Source organism: Erpetoichthys calabaricus, chromosome 2 (genome assembly GCF_900747795.2).
Source record: "Erpetoichthys calabaricus chromosome 2, fErpCal1.3, whole genome shotgun sequence".
Classification (NCBI taxonomy): Eukaryota; Metazoa; Chordata; class Cladistia; order Polypteriformes; family Polypteridae; genus Erpetoichthys; species Erpetoichthys calabaricus.
Genome location: NC_041395.2, coordinates 129,512,867 through 129,540,389, shown reverse-complemented (window position 1 = coordinate 129,540,389; position 27,523 = coordinate 129,512,867). Strand labels below are relative to the sequence as shown.

At 36.9% G+C, this 27,523-nt stretch overlaps 2 protein-coding genes across 2 annotated transcripts; both read right to left on the bottom strand.

Annotated features, from left to right (window-relative positions):
• Positions 1–3,807: 3,807 nt before the first annotated feature.
• On the bottom strand, positions 3,808–7,174 carry LOC114645365 (extracellular calcium-sensing receptor-like). Its single transcript, XM_028793226.2, has 3 exons — positions 7,086–7,174; positions 6,018–6,306; positions 3,808–4,629 (listed from the first exon to the last, which is right to left on the bottom strand). The coding sequence occupies exons 1-3, from the start codon at positions 7,172–7,174 to the stop codon at positions 3,808–3,810; spliced, it is 1,200 nt and encodes a 399-aa protein (XP_028649059.2).
• A 4,259-nt stretch (positions 7,175–11,433) lies between these two features.
• On the bottom strand, positions 11,434–25,649 carry LOC114645364 (extracellular calcium-sensing receptor-like). The gene is made up of 7 exons (XM_051922521.1): positions 25,546–25,649; positions 21,860–22,148; positions 20,927–20,938; positions 17,928–18,755; positions 14,764–14,991; positions 13,772–13,895; positions 11,434–13,064 (listed from the first exon to the last, which is right to left on the bottom strand). Exons 1-7 carry the CDS (start codon positions 25,647–25,649, stop codon positions 12,151–12,153), a joined length of 2,499 nt encoding a protein of 832 aa, XP_051778481.1. The 3' UTR covers positions 11,434–12,150.
• Between the last annotated feature and the right edge of the window lie 1,874 nt (positions 25,650–27,523).

Sequence of the window (27,523 nt, the reverse complement as noted above, 5' to 3'; positions counted from 1 at the left end):
AGAAGGCCTGGTCTTCATTAAGAGAAAGTTCTTGACCAGCAGGAGCTGTTACATCAAACATGCCAATGGGTACAATTTGTACTGTCCCATCATCTGCAAGCTGCCAATTTACAATATCAAAGGCTGCAAGTTCATCACCATTGCCATCAAAAGCAACCCCCTCTCCTAAAGCATTTGTGAAATTAACTTGACCGAGGTAGTAGAGAAGCTTGTGAAGAAGGAAAACGAAAAAAAAAAATCATTTTAGAAAAGTTGTGTTTATCCCAACCTGTTTTCACATTTTTAAACAGTTATATTCAATATTTATCAATGCTGCTTATTTGACTTCAGAATTTTGTTGACAATAAGAAAACTGCAGGGAACAGCCCTTGATGGTTTTTGAATCTTTCAAAATTCACGAAATGCAAAATATATAATATGGCAACACAACATATTTATTTATTCAGCAGATGTGTGTCAAGACATGCTACTTGGGGCTCCTTTATACTAACAGCAATATGCCTGCATAATGCCTCACTGGGGCTGTCACAGGCAAATCAGAGGTTTTGTTTCTTTTTAAATTTTCTTCCTTTTTCATCATTCTGGAATGTATTCAGACCACAGTATGTGTGTGTATATATATATATATATATATATATATATATATATATATATATATATATATATATATATATATATATATATATATATAATATATACTATATATATTGAGCTTCTGTAAAAAGCCAAATTTCCTCATTAAGAACAAATAAAGGTCATGAGAAGGTTTAATGGACACAAGGACAGAACCAACCCAGAAAACGGTACCACTCTGGTACAAGACACATAAGAAATAAATGATGTTAATTAGAAGTAACATTTAATTACTTTAAGTTTCCCATAATATTTTAATTAAATCTGAAATCATCCCATGTAGCTACAGTTTTACTCTGAGTGTATCTTATAAAAATCTTTTAATACTGTAAAATCAAGCTGTGCCTAAGAATATTAGTGTCTGTTCATTAATTCATCTTTATATTAATTAAGGAGAAAATTACTTTTCTTGATTGGCTCCAGCAGACCCCCGTGACCCTGTTTGGATTCAGCGGGTTGGAAAATGGATGGATGGATTACTTTGCTTTCCAGAGAAAAGACAAGCAAAATGACACCTTTTATTGGCTAACTAAAAAGATTACAATATGCAAGCTTTCGAGGCAACTCAGGCCCCTTCTTCAGGCAAGATGTAATCAATTTAATTTGTAATCAATGTAATTTGCTTTCCAGTAAAGTAAGCCTATTAAATCAGTCTCATTACATTTTAATCACTGGATTATCAATAATAGCAATAGCACTTCATATTCAGATGTGCTGTTGCACATTGTGTAAAAGTTTAATGTTATTTCACTCATAGATGCTCATGAAAATAATGGTTTGATAGGATGCGTCATTGGTTTTCAATATTTAAAGCAAAGGGGAAACCCCATTTTTTTTTTAGCAGAATCTTTTTTATCTTTATTTGTTGCTTTATTGCTGTGGCTATTGCCATGAATGCCTCTTTGTACAAACCAAACACTTTTTGACTTTCAAACAGAGCCTTAGTTTAAATATAACTGCATCATAAGCGACAAACGCACAATCAGATTTTTATCTTGTTGAACAGAATGACTGGACTTTATCCTGCACCACAGTACTTTGAATTTTATACTGCCTACAGAAGGGCTGGCCAGACAGATACTTCCCAGACACACTCTGGTTAATTATCCCTATAGTCTGTGTAGAGTTTTGCTTTTTTCTTATTAATAGTCAGCCTACCTTAATAAATAATACTGTATTTATTTATTTTAATTAACATATATAATTTGGTTAATTATGTCTGTGTGGTTACATCTCTTGCATTTTACTTTTGTTCCATCATTTCCTGATGTGAACCTGGGACAGCTGCTGTTAGAAGGGGCAGAGCCAACCTGAGGAGCTGTGCAGAGGGTGTGTTTGGGTGACACAGAGAGAGAGAAGATTGAGCACTTAAAGAACAAAACTCATGAGACCCACACATCTACTAAATCCATTGGGTTTAGTATGTGGCAGCCAATGACCTGAGGATGGGTTCTGGTTTAGATTGGCTGACAGTGCTGGGGAAGGTTAGAGCAGATGATGTTGTATTTGACCGCAAGAGAGCAGTGTTAGGATGAGCTTGCAGTGTGACTGTGCTGGCAGGGGACACATCAGAAAAATGATAATTGGAATTGCATGGGAGAAACCATGGAAGATTAGAGCAGCAGCAACATCTGTGCGAGGTCAAAGAAGGAGACAGCCTCTGGCAAACCTGCCTTGAGAGCAAGGAAGAGACGCAGCATTTCACAATGTAATGCATTAGCAGCCAGCACCAATGATAATAAAATGTCAATCAAATAATGCCATTAAAACAGACAAACTGAAGGCCTATCAACATGCTATCATGCAGTACAACCACCAGAGGACAGTTTTAAAAGATATCTCGACATCAAACACTCATCATCTAAAGAAGAGACACAAATGAATATTTGTAAATTTTCAATTTTTACTCAATGTGGCAAAGTACTAAACCATTATTGTACATAAGTAATTGATATAATTATTGATATTGATGATGACTACTCCAAAATGGCGAGATGAGCAAGTACTCCACACCTTAAATTGCATCACAAAAATTCAATTAATGGGTTGTTGAAAAAAAAAAAAAAACGCTATACGACGGAACAGTAAAATTCCGATTGCAAATGTGCACAATTAGCAGAGTCATGCTTGGAACACTGCAGGGTCCAAGGGCCTACCCAGGCAATCCAGAAACATACTACCAGCGAAAATTTCCCATACTCCTAAAGAAAATATCTTTTTTTTACTGCATGTTGATAATTGGTAGTTAGAACATAATTCAAAAAATGTACTTTTTTTATTTTACTTTATTATTTGGTTTTCTTGTATCTGTTTTAATGCATTAATGTTAAAGTAGCTTTACAGCAGATCAAAAATCTAAAAATGATAAATGCCATATATATTTATTCAAATGTTCACACTGTTTTACAGTTAATTTCATAATAAAATGTGTGGAATTTCACATGAGCAGTTTTTCTTAATGCAAAAGTGTAAGTCATAAGCCAATAATATATTCTTGCCACATGTATTATTTTCTTTTAATTATACTGCCATCAATTTGTGTAAAGATGTGACATGGTTAATATGAATAGAGAGGTTTATAGTAGATTACAAGCTCAGCCATGTTTCTTAAAAAAATTGGTTCATTTACATTACGTGTAAAGCAGTCTTGAAAATGAAGATATAATATAGTGTTTTTGTATTGTTTTCTATCAGAAAGTATCCCAGAATAAAGTAATGCTTAAATGTGCTTGTGTCTGTTTCACTGATTTAACACCAGATGGCAGCAACTTCATCTCAGTAATGCAAAAGAGAGTTTAAGTAAAAGTTTAAGAGATCCAGCAGTCTGTTCACAAGTGAACTTGAATATAATACATGTGCATTATTTTAATGAGTACCTTTAACCACATCCTAAGCAATTTATGGGTCAATTTACCTAACAGCAAATTAGAAGGCTTATGTTTAACATAAAGTAAAGTTGCAGTTAACAAAAGTAAAACTATGGGTTTCTTAGTATTTCTTACATTTTTATAAAATAAACATTCCTCTGTTTCTCATACCTAATAGGAAAGGATGTTATATGCCCTGAGTATATTTGAAAAAGAATCTCCAAAACAATACTTCAAGACCATTACTATGTTTTATGATTTGCTTTCTGTCTTAATAAGATCCAAATACTAACCACTTGACAAGACTTCAGTGAATTTTCCTTACCTGGTGTGGCTGAATATCTCTTATATTCATGCATTTATCTTCAAATCTGGTTTTATTTTGACAAAAAAGCAAATCATTTAAGGCATGGGCCAAGGCATATACAGCTTGATAGACATTATAAGCTATCCTTAATTGTGACACATCAGTATACTCAGACCTCTTGCCCTTAATATCCTCCAATCCTGTGCATGGTTTGACATTTGGTAGATAAGGTGAATTTTGATAGAATTTGCACTCAAACATTGTTTCCCAGAACAAATTATACAAGTTATTATTTGAATTATAGTCTGTTTTAATTTCTAAAAGAAAATCTTCCAGTCCTGGAATTTGCCCTCTTTTTGTAGCTATACCTATTGTTCCACCGAAAGAATTGAAATTTTCTTTGCTGGCCAATGAAGAAATACTCCATGATTCACTTGCAATCCACTGTAAATCAGTGAGATTTTCATAAACCACAGCTTTTACCAAAGCTGCCATATCATCGACAGGTAGAAATGCAATAACCACTTTAGCAGATGAATGTTTAATAGTTCTAACTATTGGTGGAATTCGTGCCTTCTCATCAATTTCAAGAGTTTCTGTGTATGAAATGCAGCCAAATTTACTGATTTCCTCATTAAGGTTCCACACAGCATTGAGTCCATAATCATCATCAGTGGCTACAACACCCACCCATGTCCATCCGTAATGTTTAATAATTTCCACAATTACTTTAACCTGAAAAGCATCACTCGGAACTGTCCTAAAAAATGTTGGGAACTCCATTTTATTGCTCAAACAGGAACATGTAGCACAGTAGCTGACCTGAATGAAAAAGCAAAAAATGAATAAATAAATAAAAGTAGTAAATATGAAGATTCTTGTGACATGCAAGTGATTTATTTGATACAGTCCTTCATTTTAATAAGTAAATTAGGTTATAGGGAGATTTCTCAGTAATGTGTAATCACTCTGTTTAAGGACACATTCAGATTATGTTGATGGAGGGAACGTATTTCAGTGACCAGCTTACCTTATTCCTATAAATAAATGTTTTTGTCATATCATTGCAGATGCAATTCCTGTGAAGTTTCTGCCTTATGATTTATTACTCATGAAAGAAATGTAATGTAATTACTTTATATAGGCAGATTGCAATGCAATGTACAGACCTGTAAGCTAAAGGAAACTATGACATGATAACTCAGAATTTTTTTTTTCAGAAGAAAGGACCTAATTATGTATGTATGTTGAACATTTTGATATAATGATGGTACATTTTCTACAGTATGTAAATTAATTTTTCATGACGGTAAATTGGACTTCAGAGTTTTATGATGTTCAGTGATCATAGGCTATTCGCTATATCTGGATGTCAAAAGGTTTATTAAAATTTAATTATATAGATCAGCAGTTTCGCAACAGAAGATCTGGATTACTTATGCTGTGGTTATTTTATTGAAAGAGAAATGTTACATTATTATTGCAACAAAAGAGTAACATAATTATATTAGTATTTATATGTACTTATCTACCTGAAAAATGAACTACAGGTAGTCATCAACTTATGACCTATGCGTCTTACGACCATTCGACTTACGACCAGTACCGCGTCTCAAGGGCAAATGACAGTTTTCACCAAGCCAGCTCCATATAGCGTGACTCATTTATCTCAATCTCACTTTATTACCTGCAATGGTTTCGACTACATTCAGTTAGGTTTGTCTTAGAGTTACCGGAAAAAGAGCAATCAATCTCAATACAGAAATGAATGTGATCAAGCAGAATGAGGGAGGAAAGAAAGTGAATGCAACCGCATGTGATTTAAAGTCATCCCATTGTAACTGGTGTTCAAGGCACGTGCTGTACTGTTGCGCTCTGGCTTTGAATCCAGTTAACACCTGAAGCTTCTGCATTGTAACCCACAATGTGCCACTTTGTGTGAACCTCCATGAAAGGGTACTGAAATCACATTGAACCCCTTTATCTGTTAATGTTTTTATTAATAAGCTGAAATGTTAAAGCAGAAACATATGAGTGAAACTCTGCAGATACAATTCCCTCTCCCACAGTTAACAAACACAATAAACACTGGGAGAGGCTCACACTGATGATGTTACATAACACAGTCAAATTTTCCCTGGTGAACTAAACAGTTCAATATAAATGCAACTAACCTGTTTGCATTATTATAGTAAGATGTAATACATTACCAAAGGCAATCCAAACGCGCTCACTGTCCGTGATATTGCAATAGAGTGTGATGACAAGGGATCACCAACAATGGCAATGACAGAAGGGAGTCCTTCACAATGATAATCTGTAATGTCATCAACTCCACCGATCAGAGTAGAGGCAGCTCTCATAGCCACTTGCAAATTCATGCAGTTGTCATATAATCTGTAACCCAGTGTTATATTTGGCAGGAGAATGTCATCTTTATTTATTTCTTCTATTGCAAAGACCATTGTCTGTAGCCTTTGAAACACAGACAAATCAAAACTGGAAAAAAATAACAATTATGATGAAATACAAATTTTTACGTATTTTTTGTTATCTAAAACCCAGGAATTATCTAACAGGTCAAACTTAAAAATATGTTGATCATTCTATATTAGTCAATTTGGTATAAGTAAATATACTAAATAAATACAGTAAGTAAGAGAAAGTAGCTGAAACCAGAAAAGGATGTTCATTATAATTTTTATTGTGTAGTATAGAAGTATCTTTTTAAAAGAGAACCGTAGCCATATGAACCCTGAAAGACACAGTTTATAATAATACTGCTAGCATTTACAACTTTCTAAATGTAATATTTTCAACAAGACACCTAAAATATTTTTCATAGATTTATCACAGAAATCAAAAATATAAGAAAGCTAAAAAAGTACAAAAATGTTGTACTTAGCAAGATAAAAACTTCAGGCAACTTAATCTCAATGTATGAGAGCTGAACTCTTTATCAGTCTACTTAGAAACACCCAGGTAGAAAACAATAATACAACAATAAGAATAAGACAGAAATGCAGAGACCTTTAATCTTATACCATTGACAGAAAATGTGCTTTTATTGTCATGAACAGCGTCTTAACATGTAGTACAGTATAACCACCTTATTATAGTCTATGTAAAGCCCAATTGTTTAATTTTAATAATAACCTAAAATAAAATATATGTTGATTTTTAAGAATTATATTAAAGAACAAAAAACATATAACTTTAAAGACATTTAAATATATTTGCAAAGTAAGATCCACACAGTATAGCACAAGTCAGCTTACCCCTCACATTTCCACTGCTCAGGTTTTGATGTGAATGACAGATCTGGTGGAATAGCTCCAAGATGTACAGCAAAAATTCCACCAAGCATTATATCTCCCTCTTTATATAAACCATTCAAATTAAAGTCACCTTGAACTGAGCATTTCTGGTCTGTTGGAGCATGTGCTGAAATAAAGAAGTCTATTATTATGCAAACATACAAAATGCATTTCATTCTTAGATTATTGAAACAACATATGTGACACACATACAGATATTAAGAAACTTTTATATACTGTGTAATAATGAATAGCTTTCTTGCTCTCTAGAGGCAAGTATGTGTCTAGCTGTTTTATTTTTAATTAGTTGTTTGTGCAATTCTCTTGGTGATCGCATTTGTGTTCATTCGGGAACTTAGAGAGAGGTAGTGTGGAGAAATGTATTTATTTGAATCATTCCATTATAATGTCTAGTTGATAAAGTGCATTATATTATCATTTCAATTTTTCCCAAAAAATAATTATTTTATTACACTCAGCCATGAATAATGAAAAATATGTATTTTTTATATTAATTATTATACTTCTGTGACAATATTACAGTTATATCTAGAAATGAGCAATTCCTCCAACCATCCACATAGGTATTTACTGAGTGGCAGATTAAGTCAGCAAATCATAGCAGGTAAGCAAAACACTTACTGCAGTGCTAGCATGTGAATAGCTATGTGGTCATAGCAATTATACAAAAACTGACCCCAAAAAGATGTCAGATCAATTATTTCATGTCATGCTAATGTGAGAACATAACAACTCAATGATATTTACAAATGATCTCATCAAGCTCTTCTGATTAATACATGTTACCCCAATATGTATTTCTATATCTTTGTTTTTCATTTAGATACTTCTTCTTGTTGTTTAAGATTTACATTAGCCATTTTGTAAAGAATTTCTTATTTAAGATTGTGGGTTCGCTTCCCGGTTCCTCCCTGTGTGGATAGTGCTTTGAGTACTGAGAAAAGCGCTATATACAGTAAATGTAGTGAATTATTATTATTACTTTTCTCTTGAATGCAATGCCTCTTAATTTCCAGTGGTGTTCTACTGGATAACATTTATCAGTGCCTTGGAAATTCTCATAGGCCTGGATGAGGTCCACATGTAGCCAATGTTGGCTAGAACGAAAGGTTCACACAGTGAATTCAGAAAGTATTCAGTTCCTTGTACTTTCTGTTCTGTACATATTATTCTGTTGTAGGTTTAATTTTAAACACATACATTTGGCATTTTTGTCCACCAATTTATGCTCAACAGTCAATAATGACAAAGAGAAAATGGGTTTTCAGAAAGGTTTGCAAGTGTATTAAAAATAAAAAAAAATGAAATCTCTCTTTGATATACTGGAAGTATTCAGATTCTTTGCTATAGCACTTGAAATTGTGGTCAGGTTCATCCTGTTTATTTTAATAATCCTTGAGATGTGTATAGGAGTCCACTTGTGGCAAATTGGTTGGACATTGTTTGGAAAGGCACACACCTGTGTATGTAAAGTACGACAATTTGGGACAAAAATCAAGCCATCAAGTCCAAGGAACCCTCTGTAGACATCCACAATACAATTGTGCTGAGACATAGATCAGGCAAAGGGTATAAAAACATTTTTAAAGCTTTCAGTACTCCCAGGAGCACTGTGGGCTCAATAATTGTGAAATGGAAGACGTTTGGAACCACCAGGGCTTTTCCTAGAGTTGGCCATTTGGCTAAACTGAGTAATCAGGCAAGAAGGGACTTGGTCAGAGTTAGAGTGACTAAGAATGCAACGGTCACTCTAATAGGCCCCCAGAAGTCCTCTGCTGGAAGGACAATAATTTCAGCAGCACTTTATCAATCAGATAGATGGAAGATACTCTTGAGTAAAAGAAATATTACACCTGCTTGGAGTTTCCAAATGCCATTGTAAGGATTCTGAGAGTATGATGAAAACTAATGTCTGGTTTGATGAGACAAAAGATTGACCTCCAAACACTAAAGTGCCTTCAGAAAGTATTCAGACCTCTTCACTTTCTTACATTTTATTATGCTGCTGCCTTATGCTACAATTCATTTTTTCCTCATTAAATAATAGTCAATACCCCAGAATGACAAAATGAAAACAGGAATTTAGGATAGTTTGCAAATTTAATAAAAATATCACAATGACACAAGTATTCAGATCTTTTGCTGTGACATTTGATATCTGGGTCCGGTACATCCCATTCTATCGATAATTGTTGAGGTATCTCGATAGCTTGTTTGGAGTCCACCTGTTGGAAATTCTACTGACTGAACATGATTAGGAAGGACACATATGTGTTTAAAGAAGGTCCAACAGTTGACTATGTATATCACAGCAAAAAAGAAAAAATGCCATGAGGTTGAAGAAACTGCTTGCAGAGCTTCGACATAGGATTGTGTTGAGGCACAGATCTGGAGAAGACCACAAAAACTTTCTGCAGCTTTGATGGTTTCCAGGGATACAGTGGCCTCAATAATTATTAAATAGAAGGCATTTTAGACAACCATGACTCTTTCTAGTATTGACTGCCCAGCCAAACTAAAGAATTGAGGGAGAAGGGCCTTGGTAAGAGAAGAGACCAAAAATCTGATAGTCACACTGGCTGAGCTCTAGAGAGCCTGTCAGACGAGAAAAGGTACAGAAGTACAACCTCCACTGCAACACTCCACTAATCTGGGAGTGACAGATGACCCATGAAAGCCTGCAAAAAGGTATATAAAGGACTCTCAGATTTTGACAAACAAGATTATCTGGTTTGATGAAACCGACTGTTTGGCCTCAATTCTAAGCATCTCGTCTGAAGTAAACCAGACACTGCTTATCATCAGCGTAACAAATGATATTAGCATAAGGTAACATAACCAAGTGGCATGATACAAGGAGGGCCAGAGCAGACTGTACTTCCTAAGGATGCTCAGGTCTTTTGATGTGTACAGTAAGCTGCTGGAAATGTTCTATCAATCCATAGTAGCCAGTATGGTGTTCTACACTGCAGTCTCCTGGGGAAGCAATTGGAGCTCAAAAGATGCACCATGCCTGGACAAACCTATCAAGAAATCCTGCACCTTCACAGGGTGATGAACAGTGGAAACTGTTGTGGAAAAGATGATGATGGAAAAATTGGATGCCATCATGAAAAGTCTCCTTCATCCCCTCCAGGAGGTGTTCTCTTGAAACACTTTTAGCCACAGGCTCATTCCACCACTACAGTATGTGCTAAGAAGCACCCCTGGGGGTCTTTTCTGCCCACTGCTATCCGGTTATTCAGTGCTTCCACCCGATGTACTCCTCAAGTTTATTTATTTGTTTGTTTGTTTTTTGTTTGTTTATTTATCAGTTGAATGATTGATTGGCTGTGTTATTTATCCTGTGAATCTGTCTACTTGTTTTTTTATGTTTCTGCTGCTGTATGCATTTGAATACCCCCCTCAATGGGATTAATAAAGTTTATCTAATCTAACCTAATTTCTGAGGGCACTATAAGTTTGACAAACACCAGGCACCACTCAATACCTACCTAATTCCATCCTTATGGTGAAGCATTGCGATGGAGCAACATGCTTTGGGGGTGCTTATCAATAGCATGGACATAGATACTGTTCAGAAGTGAGGGAAGGATGAAAAGAGTCAAATAAAAATAAAACCTGCTTTAGAGTGCACAAAGCCTGAAACTGGGATGACAGTTCACCTTTCAGCATGACAATGACTAGAATCTAACAGCAAAAGCAATGCTGGAATGGCTTCAGGACAAGTCCCTTACTATCTTTTTGTGGTCCAGCCAAAACCCAGACTTAAACCCCATTGAATATGGTTCAAGAAACCTGAAAATGGCAATTTATAGACACTTCCCATCCAGTCTAACAGAGCTTAAGAGATTAATCTACTACTCCAATCCAGGTGTGTAAAGCTTGCAGAAACTGTCCCCAAGAACATCTGACACTGTAATTGCTGACTATGGGGCTTCTACAAAGTAGTACATTAAGCATCTGGATACTTCTATGAATAAGAGATTTCAGTTTTTGAGTTTTAATGAATTTGCAAGACTTTCTGGAAACATGTTTTCAGTTTGTCATTATGGTTTATTGAGTGTGGATTGATGGATAGTAATGGCAAATTTATCCATTTAAAATGAAATCTATGACACAGTAAAGTGTGCAGAAAGTGAAGGGGACTAAATACTTTTTGAAGCCACAGTATACTGTGTATTATACATAATGTATATTTACCTTACTAATGAATATTTTCAAAATGCAAATAATGGTTTTATTTCTTATTTTATGTTTACCATCTCATGAACAGAATCTTTAGTAACTGATATGCTTGTTTGTTCATTTGTCAGTTAATCCATGCTTAAACTATTAAGTCAGATTCAGGACAGATGCAGGGGTGGAGTCAACACTCCTAAGGCAGGAGTCTGTCCTGGGTGATTCATTGTTACTTAGAATTGGCAACTGACCTGATTCAAACACTATTGAAATCAAAGCCCAAGTAGCGTGAGGTACTGTCTTCTATTTCACTGTCTTCAGTGATTAACACTGATTATGATCTAAGGATTTGATGTCTTAGTCTTACACCTTAATATATTATTTTAGTCTTGGCTAGTTGCTCTGATATTTCCATATAAATGATGGTACAGAATATGAAAGATTACACCTTGTCAAAGTGCCTGGTGCAGTAGATACTAAAAAGATCAGACACATACATGAAGAAGGCTTTAGAGCTGTAATGCTCAAATAAAGGTCTTTCTTTTATTTCCTGGCATAGACATTGCAGTAGAGGAAAAACAGGTAAAGGTTATTTTATGCTGTAAAATCATTTAGAATTTAGAAGCACAGCATTTATAGTAATAGGCCAACATTGTGTTTTGTTGTCTTTTATTTTTCTCAGGGGTAATAACCTTTACTAATTTTGTCCTTTTGCAACACTTGCACAACCCTTCTTTAACCCTCTTAGATATCATGTTGCATTTATTATATATTATACAGTACATACATAATGTGTATATTTTTTTGCTCAGGGATGCAATATTTAAAATTTCTTTTTGGTGTTTCTCCCCATTAAGGCTTTCTTTGTGTTTTGTTCTGGTTTAAAAAGAATAATATAACATTTTGGGGCAAAAATCGCAAAAAGCAGTCCAAAGCTTGAAGCTAAAATTGCAAAAATTTCGACAGCTACTGTGTACTTTCCTGGTGAACTAATATAAGCAGGGATGAAAGTGATCCAGACTGCACAGAAAATCAACATGCTAAATGTAATAAATTTAGCCTCATTGAAAGTGTCTGGCAGGTTCCGGACAAGAAATGCCAAAAGAAAAGAGACGCAAGCCAGCAGTCCAATGTATCCCAACAAACAGCTAAACCCAATGACTGTTCCAACATCACACTCATAAATAATTTTTATATTTTGGTATTTTAAGTTTTTTACTGGACCTGGAGGAGATGTGATCAGCCAAACCAGACAGATAAGAGACTGAACTAAAGTGAAGAAAAATACAGTGCCTCTTTGCTGTGAAGTGCCAAACCACTTCATCATATTATCTCCAGGAAGCTTGGTTTTAAATGCCATCATTACAACAATCGTTTTTACAAGGATACAAGAGATGCACAGAACAAAGCTGATGCCAAACATCACATGTCGCAGAGAACAGGTTAAAGGTGAAGGCAGTCCAATGAAACACAGAGCACATAGGAAACACAGGGTGAGAGACACCAGCAAGAGGAAGCTCAGTTCCGAGTTGTTGGCTTTCACAACAGGGGTGTTCCTGGCACGGATAAAAATTGCCAAAACACCTAAAGATAAACCAACTCCAGATAAAGCTGTTGCTGCTAAAGTGATTCCCATTGCATCTTCATAGGACAGAAACTCAACTTCTTTTGGCACACATTGATTTCTCCTTTGGTTTGACCAAAAATCGGGAGGACATTTGATACATACAAGAGAATCTATAAAGCAAAAAGTGTAAATTTGTAATTAGCACATTCAGTTGTAAGTAATTTTATTTGTGACACACATTTTATATGTGATATACCATAATATTCTCAAACTTGTTTATTCTCATTCAAGGTCACGTTGTGCAGGAGTCTGGACGGGATGCCACACACTTAAACATGGGGGCCAATTTAGAAAAAGCAGTTAATGTCTTTGTGTGAGAAAAACTGGGGTATCATGAGAAAAACCCACACAGACAAGGAGAGAACACAGGCAACGACCAAACATAAGGTGCTGGGATAGTCAAGGAGTAGCACGGACCACTGTCCCACCATGCCACCCCATTTTACAAATGGTTAATTGAGAAACAATTTGGCACAAAAAGCATAATTTTTTAATAAAATAGCATTGATGCAAATTCAGATCTATATTTTTATAATTTAATTTTATTATTATTTTTTGTAACATGCATAATAAAGTTATTAACCTATTTTTCTTTTCAGGAAAGAACTTAACCTTTAACCAGTACTTGTATCTTCTACTTTGAGCTCTGTGTCACTGTTTATCTATCTATCTATCTATCTATCTATCTATCTATCTATCTATCTATCTATCTATCTATCTATCTATCTATCTATCTATCTATCTATCTATCTATCTATCTATCTATCTATCTATCTGTTTTTCTTTTTTTGCATGTGGAACTTCACATGTCACTCACCGTTTTCACTGCTAATCTCTCCATCTGCACAAGGTACACAATCAAAGCAGCAGAGAGGCTCCCCTTTCCGGCTGGCTTTTCTTGTCCCTGGTTGGCAGCTCTGACTGCAGACAGATGTAGGAACCTAAAAGATCACATTCAAAATAAAAGTCAAAAGTTGATGTTTATTATTTGTGCATTACTGTGGCTTTTCATTATTTGTCAGCAACGTAGTTGCAGTATTCATAATTCACTCTGTCATGTGAGTGCCAAGGAGGACAGACAGGCATTCTGGCTGGACACAACTGAATGACCTCCTACCAAAAGGAAAGGTGCCAGAGGTTGGGCAAGCAGAAGCCAGGGACCAGGTGCAGTTCCATCTCACATGCTTTAGGTGGTTGTGGGATTGGGACTGGGATGCCTTCCTGGACACCAACAGGGGTTCGTGGGAAGTGGAGTCCAGAAGGGCAACACTGTCAGGATCCCAGGGTGCCACAAGAGGGCAATCTCAGGGGAGGACTGCCTTGATTCTCAAAGAACCTGGAAGTGCTCACCACAAGTCATGCTGGGTCACCAAAATCTGTTCTAAGTCCAGTATAAAAGGAGCCTGCTTCCTTACTTTGAGGAATGAAAGTGGGGAGGCAGCGGGTGAAAAGGAAAAAGGTTCATTGTTTGTATGGTTATTGGTTGTGTCCTTTGTAAGAAGTGTTTGGTGGATTAAAAATCCATTATTTTAACCCATTACTCTGTTATTCATTATTGAGTTTGAGGCTAGGTGGCGCCCCCTACTGGTTACAATGATTGTCAGTAAACACTATTCTTTAAACTGGTAAATAATATATAAAACTTAAATAAAATAGTTATTTGTTTACAATATTTATTGTTGAGTTCAATGTATTATTCATATTTTTTAATTATAATATGCCTGGGAAGTGAGATTTATAAAAAAAAAAAAAAAATGCAATGCACAGTAAAATAATGGTATCAACATAAAGTCACTAGAAGAATCTTACTTTTTGAGGTTTGAAGTTCCAAAATATATTCTCTTCATTAAGTGACAGTTCCTGGCCAGGCAAAGCAGATTCATCAAAAATGCCAATGGTTTTACTGAACACAATCCCATCAGCTGATTGCTGCCAGTTTACAATATCAAATATGGCAAGAGCATCTCCATTTACATCAAATGCAACTCTTTCTCCTTGCTTATTTGTGAAATTGACTTTCTTTAGATAGTGTAGAAGCTTATCATGTAGAAAAGATTGATTTGTTAAACTTGTAAACACTATAACCAAGCATTATTCATGTACATTACTGTTAAAGACTTCACATCTGCTTCTTACATACACATCTGTAGAATATATCCTACATACTGGAAATTTTTGCAAATGTACAGCTGTGCAGCAAAGGAAGTTTGTTTCCATCAAAAAGCAAATAAAAAGGCACCCTATACATTGCTAGACACAACTAATAATAATGGCATTAGAATATCCCAATACTATATTTAAATTGGAGCAACATGCTGTGTGAGTAGTTACACTCCTTAACAATTCCAGAAATGGTTTTGGACTCTCTGGAGTGTATTCAATACTTTCACACTATATCCAATTTAGCTTTCCCCAGGTACTCCAGGTCTCGAAAATAATGACCCTAAATTATTCCAATATGACTGAGTGTGTGTATATTCTGTCATGGATTTGTGTTTCCCTTCCAAGCTTATTTATATCCATGGTGTCTGTTTTTCCAGGATAAGCTCAGGTGCCCAGCCTATCTCTAATGGAAGACTGTCATACAGAAAATGAGTAGAAATGTAGTTATATTAAATAATTGTTTTCTTTGAATTATACTTTTGAAGTTGTTTGATGTTGGCACAGTGGCGCAGTGGTAGAACTGCTGTCTTGAAGTATGGAGACTGGGGTTTGTGTCCCAGGCCCCCCTTGCTTGGAATTTGGATGCCCTGCGTGGGTTTCCTGCTATTGCCCTGAGACATGCAGGTTAGGTGAATTGGCAGTGCTAATTTGGCCCTAGTGTATGTTTGCTGTGTGTGGGTGTGCTCTGCTTGTGATGGACTGGCGGCCAGTCCAGGGTTTATTCCTGCTTTGCATACTGCGCTAGCTTGGATACACTTCTTCTCCCCCCGTGACACTGGTTTCACAAACCAGATGAATAGATGAGTGATTGAGTGTGGTTGGTTGGTTTCTGCTTAACACCCAATGATGCCAGGATAGACAGCAGCTCCCTGGGATCCTGTAATGTAAAGAGCAAATTGCATAAATAAGTACCTGAGATGGGTGATGGCAACACACAGGGTCTAAAATAATTAATATTTCAAAGTAATTTAAGTTTCCATTATTTTAAATATGATACGTGGCTATTTTTTATTTGTTTTCTTAGACTGGGTGAGGTCTTTAAATAATTGAAATATCATGTTTGAAAGCTATTTTTGAAAATGTATTTGGTTCCTTCATTTCATTTCTCAAAATCACATATTTATGAAAACAGGGAGGCACAGAGGAACAGTGGTAGTGCTGCTGCCTCACTGTAAGGAGACCAGATTTTGTTCACCCTGTGTCTTCATGGGTTCCCTCTGGGTGCTCCAGTTTCCTCCCACATTACAAAGACATGAAGGTTAGGTGGATTGGTGATGGTAAATTGGCCCTAGTGTGCGTAGTGTGTGGTTGGTGTGTGGGTGTGTGTGTGTGTTCGCCCTGCAATGGACTGGCACCTTATCATGAGTTTGTTCCTGCCTTGTGCCCTATGTTAGCTGGAAAACGGCTGCAGTTCACCTTGGTCTGGATTAAGCGGGCTAGAAAATGATATGACAAGTTGTTTGATGAAAATATGCTGCCCAGCGTGGATACTATTGTGAAGAATTTTTTTTGCATTTTTATGTACTTATTTCAGGCAGATTCCCTCAGCCTCTGAGTTTTTGGTAATGTCCATAGTGTAATGGCATGCTAAACAGGTGTTAAATAAAGTATCAAGCACTACAGGAAAAATGTGACTAAAAGTTGACATCTAAGCCACTATTTTGGCACTGTAAATGCAGTACCTAACATTTACATCTATTTTCTAAATCTAATTTCATCCTGAGCAGGGTCACAGGGAACCAGAGCCCATTCTAGCAAGCATAAAGTGCAAGGCAAGAACAAACCCTGGACAGGAGGATGGCAGTCCATTGCGGGGTGAACACACAGGCACACACACACTAGGGCCAATTTAGCATTGCCACTCCACCTCACCTGCATGTCTTTGGACTTTGGGGGGAGACCAGAGTAGCCAGAGGAAACCCATGTAGACACAAGGAGGCCATTCAAGACGTGAACAGCAGCGCTACTAAGATTTACAGTCATACTAAATTATAATAGAGTCGTATTATGCAAATTACCCCTTTCTCCCTTCTATCTATTTACAGAACATTAATAATCCATTCACAAGATTACAGGAAGCCAAAGCTGATTCTGACAGCATTGAGCACAAGCCAGAGACCAACCTTGAATACAGTGCCAGTCGATCGCAGAACATTTTCAAATATGGGAAAGGTGCTATATAAATCAAATGTATTATTATTATTATATTCAATTATACCAGAACCATTTGGGTTAACAATTCAATAGCAGGTGGTTATGAGGAAAACTAGAATACGTAGAGTAAATCCAAAGAGATTTGAGGACAATGTACCAGCTTCCTCAGACGCAGTATCAGGATCTGCATCCAATTCCCATGTCCTGGGCCTGTAAGGCAGCTAAAGTAAACCACCCTAATACCCCAGCTGTTTTTAGCAGTAACATCAATGGCTACAGCAGGTCACTATTCAGTAAATACAGTAAATACTTCTACATAGTTAGACTGGAAGACAGACATGTATTCAATTTATTATACGTTAGGTGTACTACGTCAAGCATGGTATTTCGGGTATCTATTAAGAAAGATTAGATAATCAGTTGTTGGTCTTAACTTTATTCTAGCCTTACATTTTGAGAGAATCCTTATCATACTTAGTACATGAATTATACAGTATATTAACAGACAGTTACTTTGACATTTTGTAATATATAGGTAAAAAATAGAAAAACACAAATATAACATTAAAAGGAGAATAAATTGGATCAGATATGTCAATGGCATTTACCTAAATCGCATAGGGGAAAAATAGTCAATAATAATAATAACTTCTTACTTGCCAGGGTTGAACAGTTTTAATGTTTGCACATGTTTGATTCTCAAATGGTCCTTTTCCAGTCTCACAGGACATTAGGTTATGAAGGGCATGTGCTACTGCATACACCGCTTTATAAACGTTATAGGAAGCCCTTAAATCAGAGACGTCACTGTAGGCAGTCTTAGTCTTACTGATATTCTCAGACCCACTGCAAATTGGTCTGCCTTCCATAGCAGACACATTTGATAGTACATCATTCTCCAGAAATTTGCAATCAAACATTGCTTCCCAAAACAGTCTTTTTAAATTATTTTCTGGGTCAAAATGTGGGTGAATTTGAAAAAGAAATGTTTCAAGCCCTGGAATCATTCCTCTTCTTGCAGCGACACCTATGGTTCCACCAAATGAACCGAACTTTTCATTGCTGGCAAATACAGGAAAGGGACTCCATGAGTCGCTTGCAATCCATTGCTTTCCAGTGATGTTATGATGGGAAACTTCGTCCACAAATACAGCAGCATCCATTTTTTGTAAAAATACCACTATGACAGTTGCAGTTGACTGTCTAATAATGTTGATCAAATAAGACATCTTTTCTTTATCATTGACATTGAGAGCTTTTGAAAAAGCAATGCATCCAAATTTCTTGACTTCTTCTTCTAAGGTTCTCAAAGTAAAGAGCCCATACTCATCATCACTTGATATTATTCCCACCCAAGTCCACTTATAATGTTTAATAATTTCAGCCATTACTTTAACAAGGAAAGCATCACTTGGAACAGTTCTGAAAAATGTTGGAAACTCCAATTTATTGCTTAAACAAGCACATGTCGAACAGTAACTAACCTGTAGAAAACAGTAAACAAACACAGCATTTGCTTTTTGTTAATGCTTCTATCAACAAATCAGTGAAGAAAAACCTTGCTTCTGTAAAAGTATATTAAAATAATAATTATTATATAGTTAATTAAATTTTGAAACAAAATTCTAGCACAAACCTGTACTACTCAATAGCTGTACTACCCGTCTAAGACAGGTTGAAATCTACAGTGCATCTGGAAAGTATTCACAGCGCATCACTTTTTGCATATTTTGTTATGTTAGCCTTATTCCAAAATGGATTAAATTCATTTTTTTCCTCAGAATTCTACACACAACACCCCATAATGACAACGTGAAAAAAATTTACTTGAGATTTTTGCAAATTTATTAAAAATAAAAAAATTGAGAAAGCACATGTACATAAGTATTCACAGCCTTTGCCATGAAGCTCAAAATTGAGCATCCTGTTTCCCCTGATCATCCTTGAGATGTTTCTGCAGCTTAATTGGAGTCCACCTGTGGTAAATTCAGTTGATTGGACATGATTTGGAAAGGCACACACCTGTCTATATAAGGTCCCACAGTTGACAGTTCCTGTTAGAGCACAAACCAAGCATGAAGTCAAAGGAATTGTCTGCAGACCTCCGAGACAGGATTGTCTCGAGGCACAAATCTGGGGAAGGTTACAGAAAAATTTCTGCTGCTTTGAAGGTCCCAACGAGCACAGTGGCCTCCATCATCTGTAAGTGGAAGAAGTTCGAAACCACCAGGACTCTTCCTAGAGCTGGCCGGCCATCTAAACTGAGCGATCGGGGGAGAAGGGCCTTAGTCAGGGAGGTGACCAAGAACCCGATGGTCACTCTGTCAGAGCTCCAGAGGTCCTCTGTGGAGAGAGGAGAACCTTCCAGAAGGACAACCATCTCTGCAGCAATACACCAATCAGGCCTGTATGGTAGAGCGGCCAGACGGAAGCCACTCCTTAGTAAAAGGCACATGGCAGCCCACCTGGAGTTTGCCAAAAGGCACCTGAAAGACTCTCAGACCATGAGAAAGAAAATTCTCTGGTCTGATGAGACAAAGATTGAACTCTTTGGTGTGAATGCCAGGTGTCACGTTTGGAGGAAACCAGGCACCACTCATCACCAGGCCAATACCATCCCTACAGTGAAGCATGGTGGTGGCAGCATCATGCTGTGGGGATGGGAGACTAGTCAGGATAAAGGGAAAGATGACTGCAGCAATGTACAGAGACATCCTGGATGAAAACCTGTTCCAGCGCGCTCTTGACCTCAGACTGGGGCGATGGTTCATCTTTCAGTAGGACAACAACCCTAAGCACCCAGCCAAGATATCAAAGGAGTGGCTTCAGTACAACTCTGTGAATGCCCTTGAGTGGCCAAACCAGAGCCGAGACTTGAATCCGATTGAACATCTCTGGAGAGATCTTAAAATGGCTTTGCTCCGACGCTTCCTATCCAATCTGATGTAGCTTGAGAGGTGCTGCAAAGAGGAATGGGTGAAACTGGCCAAGGATGGGTGTGCCAAGCTTGTGGCATCATATTCAAAAAGACTTGAGGCTGTAATTGCTGCCAAAGGTGCATCGACAAAGTATAGAATAAAGGCTGTGAATACTTATGTATATGTGATTTATCAGTTTTTTTATTTTTAATAAATTTGCAAAAACCTCAAGTAAACTTTTTTCATGTTGTCATTATCGGGTGTTGTGTGTAGAATTCTGAGGAAAAAAATGAATTTAATCCATTTTGGAGTAAGGCTGTAAAATAACAAATTGTGGAAAAAGTGGTGCGCTGTGAATACTTTCCGAATGCACTGTAAGTAACCAACACAGACCTCATTTTATTCAATGTAAACACTGGTAGTGCACCCCCTATTAGAATATATTTTGTAATGCATGTAATATTAAAATGAATTTGCATTTTTCATTGTAACAGACGATCATGAACATTAGCACTGCTTTCATGAATCACATACCAAATAGCTTATTACAGACACATAGCAACCAAATGGACCATTATGACGTAATGTATTCACCTTCAAAATTTATGCAAAGAAGCATGCATTACTAGAAAATCCAGGCATTTTTCAAACTGAAGTTTTTTTTATTACTTAAATTATATGTCCATTATATTTTTTCAAAAATATGTATCTTTAAATGTCTGTAGTGCTTCACATACCTGCTGAATAAGCTACAGTATAAAAAGTGACAAAAACATTCATAAACATAAAAAATGAAAAGCCTGAAATTTAATTAACTACTTGCTTTTATAATGAATGCATCACTCTGAAATCAAGTAAAATATCAATTTGCCCATCCATTCATTGTTGACCGTGTTTAATCCACATCAGTGTTATTGAGGCATAATCAAGCTCTGAGTGAGACATCAGTTCACGTGGTACCATTATACAAGAACGTACAGCAACAGGAAACTTTATAAGTCTATCGTAATTTTACCTAAAGTTTATTTTCCTCAAATTTGTTTGAATCAAAGCAATAAATGCAGTGCAAAAATATAGTCCACAATTAGTTGTTGGGGTATTAATATGAAAGTAATAGTCTTTGACAGTTCAGTATATCAAGTTAACATTATGCAATACTTCATATATGTTGAATATTTAATTTAATATTTACATATAGAAAAAATATATTGGATGTCCTGCGGTGGGTTGGCACCCTGCCCAGGATTGTTTCCTGCTTTGTGCCCTGTGTTGGCTGGGATTGGCTCCAGCAGACCCCCCGTGACCCTGTGTTCGGATTCAGCGGGTTAGAAAATGGATGGATGGATGAAAAATATATTGGATGTTAATATTACTGTTGGCTGGCTGCAGGAATTTTAAGGAAAATGTTAAATGAAAGTGGTATCAAAATACATTTACTGGTGATTAAAATGTAATATGATCAGCTGATACAAGAAAAAAGCAGAATTTTGCAGTCATTTAGAAGGGGTACTGCTCCAAGCTTGTGTATCTGTTTGGAATATATTTAGACATTCAAAATTAAGTATGCAACAATGTAGAACATTAAAAAAAGGCTGTCAAAGGTAACTTGTTAATTGACATTTCACTTTACTTTTGATTTTTAAAAATGTGAGGTACAGAGAGCACATTACCAGAGGCATTCCAAAGAGACCAAGGGTTCTTGAGATGGCGATTGAATGTGTTGAAATGGGGTCTCCAACAACAGCAACAACATGAGGGAGTCCTTCACAGTCATAATCCGAGACCTCATCCATTCCTCCTATTAGTGTTGCTGCAGCCCTCATAGCGACCTGCAGATTGATGCAGTTGTCATACACCCGGTAACCAAGGGTCACATTAGGAAGAAGGCCTTGGTCTTTATTTATTTCTTCAATTGCATACAACATTATCTGTGATCTTTGAAATACCACAGTATCAAAGCTGCATGAAAAAAAATAAACATACAAAAAACATAAAAACCCACAAATTGAAAATGGAGTGTATAGGTCATAAAACATATTTCTATTTTTGCTACTTTTAGTAGATATGCTAATTTTGGTTCTAAATGTTTTTTGGCAACAAATATAATCTTTTTTTTTCTTCTACAGAACTAAATCCATCGTTAGAATGATGATCTTAGAATGGTGAAAAAGGACCAGTTGTGAAAGCAGGCATAAAGGTAAATGTTTTCATTATATGCAGTAAATTATGTGTTAAATGCTTGAGATACAACATATCGTCCATGTTAAAATAATTAAACACCATAAATACATGAAAGAATAGAAAAAAGGCAATGAATGTAAAAATACCAAAAATATGAGTGTGTTATCACCTGCAAAAGAGAGAAGTTGGAATAAATATAGAGATACAAGTTGCATTCTTAAATGAACAGAAAAGTAAATAAAACAGTCAAAGCAGTGTTCAAATATGCAATTTCTTCTGGTCCTTTGAAGTCTGGTTGAGCATTCTCCGTAATTTGTTTATTTTTTGTATCAAATCATGATAATTATATTATACATACATATTTATGTTTGCAAGTTTCCTTTTTTATATCCTGCTGCTGGTCTGTGTTCACACTGACTAACAAAGACACTTCACTCACCTCTCACACTTCCATTGTTCAGGCTCAGATCTGTAAGAGAGATCTGGTGCGATTGTCCTGAAATGTACAGTAAATATGCCTCCCAGCATGACATCTCCTTTTTTATACAACCCATTGAATCGAAACTTTCTTAAAATTTTGCACTCATTTTTAGAAGCTATAGGTGCCCAGGTGAATGCCAACAGTACTGACACGTGAAATACGTGTTTCATTGTAATAGAAAAACAAAGCCCAGCAAGTGCTGGGATTTGGAAAGCTTTTTATACTTTTACTATTCCCTTCCCTAGAGATGCAGTCTGGGTGGAAAACAATGTTGAATGCCTTGGTATCATGCAGTCCCCCAGCTAATCTGTGCATTCTATAATACTGGCACATCATGTGAATGTTATTATGCCCTGTTTTGTATTGTTAAATATAACTATCAATGTGTTTTTTTTTTTGCTGGGGCAATAATTGTGACTTTACATGTTGCTGTGTTACAGGTGTATTCCTGTCCCAGTGGTAGGGCCTCATTCCATCCATGGATGGATCCAATTTTGTGCCTAATGCTGCCTGAATTGAATAAGCAGGTTAGAAAATGATCAGGTGGATGGATAAGTCGAGTACAGTATTATGGGAGATAAAAAGCCAAACTCCTGTGATAAGCACATGCATTTATATTAATAACAAAAACTTTAAACCAAATACTAACAAAAAACTTTTCAGAGTAGAATAGCATATGGCATATGGACAGCTGACTTAAGATTTTTTCAATTTTTTTTTGACATCTGCACATTTTATAATATGTTGTCTGTGTCAGTTGCTAGAATTTGTCAGTAATTTTTCTTTTTCTTTTACAAATTCACATTTTCACCTTAAATGCACCATCCTTTTCAAAGTTGATCAGATGTTGCTGTTGGATAAAGGAGCAAAGCGTTTCTGGAAGGAGAAGACCCTTATTTTTGTATTGTTCAAAAAGTTGACCTTTACAAAGATTTTTCATAAAATAGCCTGTTACGTTAAGACAGCTGGTCATGTAACTTGGCTACAGAAAATGTACATTGTCTGTTAATGCTTTTGTATTTTGTGAAGAATTACCTGAATGTTTTGATAATTAGTTTAAGGAAAGTGTAAAAGCACTGTCTAGAATTTTAGGAATTCTGCTGTGGGTTTTGTTTGGTTGTAAGAGATAAGCAAATTCTTCTACCACAAAGCATCATTAAAGATTGCACAAGAGCATTTCGTATTACCACCTTTTCTAAATTACACGAGCATGCCATGCTCTAGCCTCCTGACTCTAATGGCAATAGCATATGAGCTCTAAAAGCACTTTTAAGAGGCAAGAAATTCAATTTAAAAAAAAAGGTATATTTGTTTTGGAGACAGGATGACTACATCATACCTAAATTAGAACATTAGAACACTCTAGATGAGAACAGGCCATTCAGCCCAACAAAGCTCGCCAATCCATCCACTTATTTCTTCCAAAAAAACATCAAGTCGAGTTTTGAAAGTACTGTCTACCACACTGCTTGGTAGCTTATTCCAAGTGTCTGTCGTTCTTTGTGTAAAGAAAAACTTTCTAATGTTTGTGTGAAATTTACCCTTAACAAGTTTCCAACTGTGTCCTCGTCTTCTTGATGAACTAATTTTAAAATAACAGTCTCGATCCACTGTACTAATTCTCTTCATAATTTTAAACACTTCAATCATGTCATCTCTTAATCTTCTTTTGCTTAAACTGTATAGGCTCAGCTCTTTTAATCTTTCCTCATAATTCAACCCCTGTAGCCCTGGAATCAGCCTAGTCACTCTTCTCTGGACCTTTTCTAGCGCTGCTATGTCCTTTTTGTATCCTGGAGACCAAAACTGCACACAGTACTCAAGATGAGGCCTCCTTGGACTTGTACTCCACACACCGTGCTATATAACCTAACATTCTGTTTGCCTTCTTAATGGTTTCTGACCATTGTCAGGAAGTTGATAGCTTAGAGTCCACTATGACTCCTAAATCCTTCTCATATGGTGTACTCTCGATTTTCCGACTGTCCATTGTGTACATTTTTACTTCCTTTGTGTAATACTTTACACTTACTGACATTAAATTTCATCTGCCACAAGTATGCCCAAGCCTGTATGCTATCCAAGTCCTTCTGTAATGATGTAATGGATTCCAAATTATCTGCTAATCCACCTATCTTAGTATCATCCGCAAACTTAACCAGCTTGTTACTTATATTCCTATCTAAATTATTTATACAGTATATATTAAAAATAGCAGCGGCCCTAGCACTGACCCCTGTGGAACACCACTCTTAACACTGGCCAATTCTGAAGAGGTTCCTCACACCATCACTCTCTGCATCCTGTGTCTGAGCCAATTCTGCACCCATCTAAAACCCTGAACTCCCACTTCTTTTAATTTGATGCCCAACCTCTCATGTGGCACCTTATCAAATGCTTTCTGAAAGTCAAGATAAATAATATCATATGCTCCACTTTGACCATATCCTTTTGTTGCCTCCTCATTGAATTCCAGTATGTTAGTAAAACATGAGCTTTCCAAGATCAGTAAAAGAGAGGATCAGAAAGAGACAGGAGGAGGAAATGAAACAGGCTGTTTTGGAAAGATTAAGTATTTGGCACTACCAGGTTGTATGGTGGTCACATATTATTTTGCTATTGTATATGGCATCTATTCAAATAATACTTAAAGGATACAATTTATTGATGCCTGCTTCCTGACTTCATATTTACTCAACTGTTCCAAAGGAGGCTGGGAACCAAGTTCTTTTCTCAGCTAGGTCATTCGGGTGAGGGAGAGAGCACACTCCTAATAGGAAGGCTTCAATGATAGCCATACCTGGGTGAAGTCTCGAGGAACTAGACTAGACAGAGGGACCAAGCTGAGAAAGATGTGAAGCAGCTTAGGATGATAAAGGATAAAGATGGAAACATACTCACAAGTGAGGAAGATGTGTTGAGCAGATCGAAAGAGTACTTTGAGAGGCTGATGAATGAAGAGAATGAGAGAGAGAGAAGGTTGGATGATGTGGAGATAGTGAATCTGGAAGTGCAACGGATTAGCAAGGAAGGAAGTAAGGACAGCTATGAAAAGGATGAAGAATGGAAAAGCTGTTGGTCCAGATGATATGCCTTTGGAAGCATGAAGGTGTTTAGGAGAGATGGCAGTGGAGTTTCTAACCAGATTATTTAATGGAATCTTGGAAAGTGAGAGGATGCCTGAGAAGTGGAGAAGAAATGTACTGGTACCGATTTTTAAAAATTAGGGGTTGTGCAAAGCTGTAGTAACTACAGGAGGATAAAATTGATGAGCCATAGCATGAAGTTATGGGAAAGAGCAGTGGAAGCTAGGTTAAGAAGGGAGGTGATGATTAGTGAGCAGCAGTATGGTTTCATGCCAAGAAAGAGCACCACAGATGCAATGTTTGCTCTGAGTGTGTTGATGGAGAAGTATAGAGAAGCCCAGAAGGAGTTGAATTGCATCTTTGTGGACCTGGAGAAAGCATATGACAGGGTGCCTCGAGAGAAGTTGTGGTATTGTATGAGGAAGTCGGGAGTGGCAGAGAAGTAAGTGTGGTACAGGATATGTACGAGGGAAGTTTGATAGTGGTGAAAACTGCATTAGGAGTGACGGATGCATTCAACTTGGAGGAGGGATTACATCAGGGATCGTCTCTTAGCCCTTTCTTATTTGCAGTGGTGATGGACAAGTTGACAGACGAGATTAGACAAGAGTCCCCGTGGACTATGATGTTTGCTGATGACATTGTGAAATGTAGCGAGAGTAGAGAGCAGGTTGAGGAGACCCTGGGGAGGTGGAGATATGCTCTGGAGAGGAGAGGAATGAAGGTCAGTAGGAACAAGACAGAATACATGTGTGTGAATGAGAGGGAGGTCAGAGGAATGGTGAGGATGCAGGGAGTAGAGTTGGTGAAGGTAGATGAGTTTAAATACCTGGGATCAACAATTCAGAGTAACAGGTATTGTCAAAGAGAGGTGAAAAAGAGAGTGCAGGCAGGGTGGAATGGGTGGAAAAGAAAAAAAAAGCGATTTGTGACAGATGGGTGTAAGCAAGAGTGAAAGGGAAGGTCTACAGGACAGTAGTGAGACCAGCTATGTTATATGGGTTGGAGATGGTGACGCTGACCAGACAGCAGGAGACAGAACTGGAGGTGGCAGAGTTAAAGTTGTTAAGAATTGCATTGGGTGTGACGAGGATGGACAGGATTAGAAATGAGTACATTAGAGGGTCAGCTCAAGTTGGACGATTGGGAGACAAAGTCAGAGAGCCAAGATTGTGTTGGTTTGGACATGTGCAGAGGAGAAATGCTGGGTATATTGGGAAAAGGATGTTAGAGATAGAGCTGCCAGGCAAGAGGAAAAGAGGAAGGCCTAAGAGGAGGTTTATGGATGTGCTGAGAGAAGACATGCAGGTGGTGGGTGTAACAGAGCATGATGCAGAGGACAGGACGATATGGAAGTAGATGATCCGCTGTGGCAACCCCTAACGGGAGCAGCCGAAAGAAGAAGAAGATTAATATACTTTAGTGCTGGTGTCAAATGGCAGAATGAATTATTGTTCTGTTCACATTACTATTTTAGATGGCTCATTATTCTCAAATGGATTGCTCTCCTTTGCCACACTAGTTGGAACTCTGCGATATTGTAGGTTTGCCATTTTTATAGTTTCAATGCCACTCGCTGAAGCTGT